General features: G+C 37.2%; 1 protein-coding gene across 1 annotated transcript; it reads left to right on the forward strand.

The window, feature by feature from the left end:
- Window positions 1-3,235: 3,235 nt before the first annotated feature.
- On the forward strand, window positions 3,236-4,183 carry LOC146401452 (olfactory receptor 12D1-like). The gene has a single exon (XM_084970394.1). It carries the CDS (start codon window positions 3,257-3,259, stop codon window positions 4,181-4,183), a length of 927 nt encoding a protein of 308 aa, XP_084826520.1. The 5' UTR covers window positions 3,236-3,256.
- The last annotated feature ends 1,564 nt before the right edge of the window (window positions 4,184-5,747 follow it).

Below are 5,747 nucleotides of genomic sequence, written 5' to 3' on the forward strand. Positions count from 1 at the left end.
GCAAGGGCAGGGATCGAACCCGCAACCTCATGGTTCCTAGTCGGATTCGTTAAACACTGCACCACAACGGGAACTCCAGAGGCATCCTTTTTTGAAAATTATTAAAAATTTCAAGATGTTGAAAACAAAGCATTAAATCAAGCATGGGGCCCTGTTAACACAGATCCCTGAGTGACTGCATAGAACACATGCCCATGATGCATGCCTTGAGATAAAAGAATGTTTTAAAGACAATCTCATTTTGATTTGAGGAAGAAAATAATTTGTAAGTAATACTTCAAATAGACAAACATGAAACAGGAAAATCTCTGATCCTGATGTCATCAAAGGAGATGCTGCTGAGTAGCATTGAGAACTTTGTCTAGATACTCATGTTGCAACAGAACAAAGGGTGGGGGGAAAATGTAAATGTAATGTATACATGTAAGGATAACTTGATCTCCTTGCTGTACAGTGGGAAAATAAAATAATAAAAAATATGAAGCATCTCTAGATAGTTGAGGAATCTGTAGATGAGATGATTGGTATTGCAAGAATACTGCTATTACCTCTAGAACCAGAAATCCCAATTTGAACCCTATTTTCACACTTTGTTGAAAAACAGGGAAATTTAATGATGACTAGAGTTAATAATAGGATATTGTATACCCAATTTATTGTATTGTACACTTTGAATATACACAACTATTTTCTTCAATTCTTCCTCAACAGAATTAGGAGGGAAGAGCAAAATATACTTAAATTTTCTGAGCCTCACTTTTCTTTCTTGAAGTAAAGAAGGAATGATTTTAATACTTCCTACACTGGGTGTTTGAAAGAAACAATAAACTAACACATGTAAAGAACCCAGAACAATAATTTACAAAGTCAGCACACAATAATTATTTATATTATATTCATAGCACATTCCATAGCTAGAAATTATTGATGGGATGAATAGATAATGAACTTTTGCAAAGCCCAGAAAATGAACCTCTGTAGAAAGATGAAAGAAGTACATGGCATTTATAACTAATTAGAAGGCTTGAAGAAATGTCAGATAGCATATATACAGTCCTTGGAATCAAGATATAAAATATTTTATATAAAAGATATAGCAAGAAGTGAAGATACACATTGGAGAGACCAGCCTCATTCTCATGGAGAGAAATGTGAACTTTAGGATCCCAAACTTAGAAAATAATTTAGTGTTATTACCAACAATGAAGAGTCAGATTTGCAAGAAACAAAAGTAATACTACTTCTCCCTATTCCTCTTCTTTTGTTTTCCATAGGACCACATTAATAAATGAGTAAAAATAGTAAACATCTTTCTCTATGGATCAATGGTATATGATTGGCCCTCATTCCTTAACTGTCATTGCACAATTTTTTCCACTTTACACACAGAGTTTTTATGGGGAAGTCCCCAAGAGGAGAAAGTGTATCCTTCAACCCTTGTCACAGGAAATGAAAGGTAATTTAAGAAAACTTGAGGGAATTCCCATCGTGGCTCAGTGGTTGATGAAGCCGACTAGGAACATGAGGTTGCGGGTTCGATCCTGGCCTTGCTCAGTGGGTTGAGGATCCGGCGTTGCCGTGAGCTGTGGTGTAGGTTGCAGACGCGGCTCGGATCCCGCGTTGCTGTGGCTCTGGCGTAGGCCGGTGGCTGCAGCTCCGATTGGACCCCTAGCCTGGGAACCTCCATATGCCACGGGGGTGGCCCAAGAAAAGGCAAAAAAAAAAAAAGGAAGAAGAAGAAAACTTGAGGCTACTGAGAATTGTACTGTCCATGGTTCTGAAACTAAGAAACGTATTAGGGAAAAATCGTGGAAAGTATGGGGGGAAAGAACGGAACTCAAGATGAAATTTCCCTAAGGAAAATTCTCTTATATTGTAGATATAAGAATGGATCCTGTTTATTCTTACAATAATCTTTTCAAACGCAGGGGACACCCTCTCTCTCAGGGTTTCAATGTCTAGAGATCTGTGACTCATAAAAGACAGGCAGAATTTCAGAAAGAAATGGTTTTCAAGATGAAGAGCTCATGCTGCAACCCAAATATAAGCTATCACTTCAAATATTTTTCTACTATTTAGTTTCAAATATATTTTTACTATTTAATTTTCATAGGTATAAACCTGAAAAGATTCCATAGCTGTGAAGTTGAATACTGAATCAGGTAGGAAAATGAAATAGGAGACAAACTGGGAAGTTACCCATATTCTCTATCATCTTACTAGTATTAAAGTTAAATGTCCAGGATTTAGAGCTGGTTTTCTATCTTAGGATAGACTTTCACTGTATTTGTGGATTATGAAATCTCCGTACTGCCTATATTTTTCTTGCCATTTCTCTACATACTCTGCAAAGTAAATATGTAATTTCTAAATGAAATAAAACATTTGTTATAGGAAATCTGAATATGATTTTCTTTAAATGTAAGGCAAAAACTTTTCCCAGTGAATTTTTGATATCATATTGATTCGTGTGTCAGAGAACTAAAAAAATGTATCTTAAGAATTTATATTTTAAAAAGGAGTAATAAATTTTAACAATATACAAAATATACGTGGCTATCAAACAAAGCTACTCTGAGTTCTTTGAAGACAGCCTTTTTAGAGGTGGAAAAAAAATTTAAATAGTTTCTCAAATTTCCCTAGCTATATAGCCTAGAGATGCCTAGAAATGTTCCCTAGTTCACATTTTTATTCCTTTTTATTGACATTAAATCTTTTTCTTCTCTTTCAGTGATTTCCCAGTTTTTGAATGGTACCATTTTTATTGAAAGCACACCAATGTCTGTGTATTTATTCAGATTTCCTTATAGCCCTTATTTTTCTCTAAATGTCTGCTCTTAAATAAAAACCCTTCAGATGGTTTCTTACTAGGGCAAGAGATGGTGTAATGGAGTAGTTTACAATTTACCCTCTGTTAGAACTGACTTAGGACAAGAAAAGGCAAGTTGTGTCAGAACATAGAAGTTCAAAGATAAAATGGTAGGATAGAAATATGCACTGATCCCTAGGAGAAAGAAAAATACTATGATAAATCTAATAAAGAAAAAGCCTAGTTGAGTAACAGTTCATAACCAGTATATCACCTTAACCATTTTAAAAGCTAATGGTCCAAATACTGTAAAACCTCTGTGCTACTTACAACAACAAGGCTCTCCCTCAAAATATTGTCGTCCAGGAGGGAAAATCCTCAGCTGGAGGACTCTAATTTCCAGCAGAGATAGCATTCCATATACTCTTTTTCCTTTGCTTTTAAGTGATGCCCAATCAAACATCAGTCACTGAATTTCTTCTCCTCGGAGTGACAGACATCCAAGAACTGCAGCCTTTGCTCTTCGTGCTTTTCCTCACAATTTACCTGGTCATCATGGCTGGGAACGGAGCCATCCTGATGGTTGTCATCTCTGAGCCAAGACTCCATTCTCCTATGTATTTCTTCCTGGGAAACCTGTCCTGTCTAGATATCTGCTACTCCACAGTGACGCTGCCAAAGATGCTGAAGAACTTCCTCTCCTCACACAAAGCAATTTCTTTCTGGGGATGCATAAGCCAGCTTCATTTCTTCCACTTCCTCGGCAGCACAGAGGCCCTGTTGTTGGCCGTGATGGCTTTTGACCGCTTCGTGGCTATCTGCAAACCACTTCGTTACACTCTTATCATGAATCCTTGGGTCTGTGCTCAAATGGCTGTCACTGTCTGGATCACTGGTTTTCTCTATGCCCTTCTGCACTCCGTAATGACCTCTCGCTTATACTTCTGTGGTTCCAACTACATCCATCACTTCTTCTGTGATATTAAGCCTTTGCTGAAGCTAGCCTGTGGGAACATTGAGCTTAACCAGTGGCTGCTCAGCATTGTCACGGGGACTATTGCCATGGGCCCATTCTTTCTAACACTTCTCTCCTATGGCTACATTATCACCCATCTTTCCTTCAAGACCCATTCCTGCAGCATGCTTCATAAAGCACTGTCCACTTGTGCCTCCCACTTCATGGTAGTTGTTCTTTTCTTTGCTCCCGTTGTTTTCACGTATATTCGTCCTACCTCAGGTAGCTCCATGGACCAGGACAGGATCATTGCCATTATGTACAGTGTGGTCACTCCTGTACTAAATCCACTCATCTATACTTTGAGGAACAAGCAAGTAAAAGGAGCCTTAAGGAGGGTGATCAGAAGGAGGCTCTGACTTGAAGGAGTCTAGAGAAGTCTTCTGAGGCATAAAAAAAGGCAATGAGAAAGTTGAGATGTGAAATTAACCTGCTTCTCAATTGTTTACCATATATATAACAGAGGGCACTGGATAAAAAATAAATGTGTAGGTCTATTCAAGTTGTATTAAACAATGCATTCTTAGGTGATAGAAAGGGAAGTTGAACAAATGAAACACCAGCCATGGAACTCTAATTCTGAATTTGTGAGATATCAGGTGAATAAACTGATTTGCTATATATTCTAATGTATTCACCTCTGTATTTACATATAGAAATATGCCTGTGTTGCCCATGAAGTGTATGATAGATAGTTTTAAAAATTGTTTATCTCTATGATCCCTCCAAGTTGGTAATTTTAGAACATTTTTAAGGATTTTAATTTAGGACCATAATCACTCAATTAAAAAATATATATTGACCTATATCCTTTAATGGGAATTTCAAGACAAACCTTATGATTTCGTGTGATCCAAGTAGGGAAGCAAAAAAAAAGTAATTAAAGAAAGACACTGTAATCATAAATTAACATAAATAATAAAAGCAGTGGTTCATGTAAAGAGTTCTGGAACCTTTTTTTTTTAGGGATATTTTAGAAGTCAAATGGTTCAACTGTCAAGGATTATTGCGAAATGTTACTAAAATGAAGGCAGGATTTTTTTTTTTTTCCTGCTGTACAGCATGGAGACCAAGTTACACACACGTATGCATACTTTTTCCTCCCATTGTTGTGTTGTGATGTAAGTATCTAGACATAGTTCTCAATGCTACACAGCAGGATCTCACTGTAAATCCATTCCAAGAGCAATAGTTTGCATCTGTTAACCCCAAGCTCCTGATCCCCACCCCCGACCCACGGCAGCCACAAGTCTGTTCTCCAAGTCCATGAAGGCAGGACTAAATAACATCTCAAGAGTATCTCAGAGTTCCCGTTGTGGCTCAGTGGTTAATGAATCTGACTAGGAACCATGAGGTCACAGGTTCAATCCCTGGCTTTACTCAGTGGGTTAAGGATCTGGCATTGCTGTGAGCTGTGGTGTAGGTCAAAGACGTGGCTCAGATCCCTCGTTGCTGTGGCTCTGGCATAGGCTGGCGGCTACAGTTCCAATTAGACCCCTAGCCTGGGAACCTCCATATGCCACAAGTGTGACCCTAGAAAAAGGCAAATACATACATACATACATACATATGTGTATATATATATATATATATATATATATATATATATATACTCTATACTATTTGTGTGTTTTTTTTTTTTCTCAGCTTCTGGTCATGGAAAGCGTTGACTTGCAGAATTCTTTCTACTTTTTTGTTTGGTTTTCCTACTCTAAACTTATTTCAACAACCTGAATTATTAATTTTATTTTTCAGTTCCATAGAAAAAAAAAAAACTAGATAAAAATGACTTGTTAAAGGTTATTGTTCATAGAGGAAGAAAAAAGAATGAAGATATCTGCACTTCTGCATTCTAATTTATGCATAGTCCCATGTGATATGAATTGTATACAAAGAACCTGGTAAAGCAGGTAAGAAAAATGG

This window comes from Sus scrofa, chromosome 7 (genome assembly GCF_054392235.1).
Source record: "Sus scrofa isolate SSC_HxYL_T2T_F1_AM1 chromosome 7, Sscrofa_HxYL_maternal_Yorkshire_Landrace_v2.0, whole genome shotgun sequence".
Taxonomy (NCBI): Eukaryota; Metazoa; Chordata; class Mammalia; order Artiodactyla; family Suidae; genus Sus; species Sus scrofa.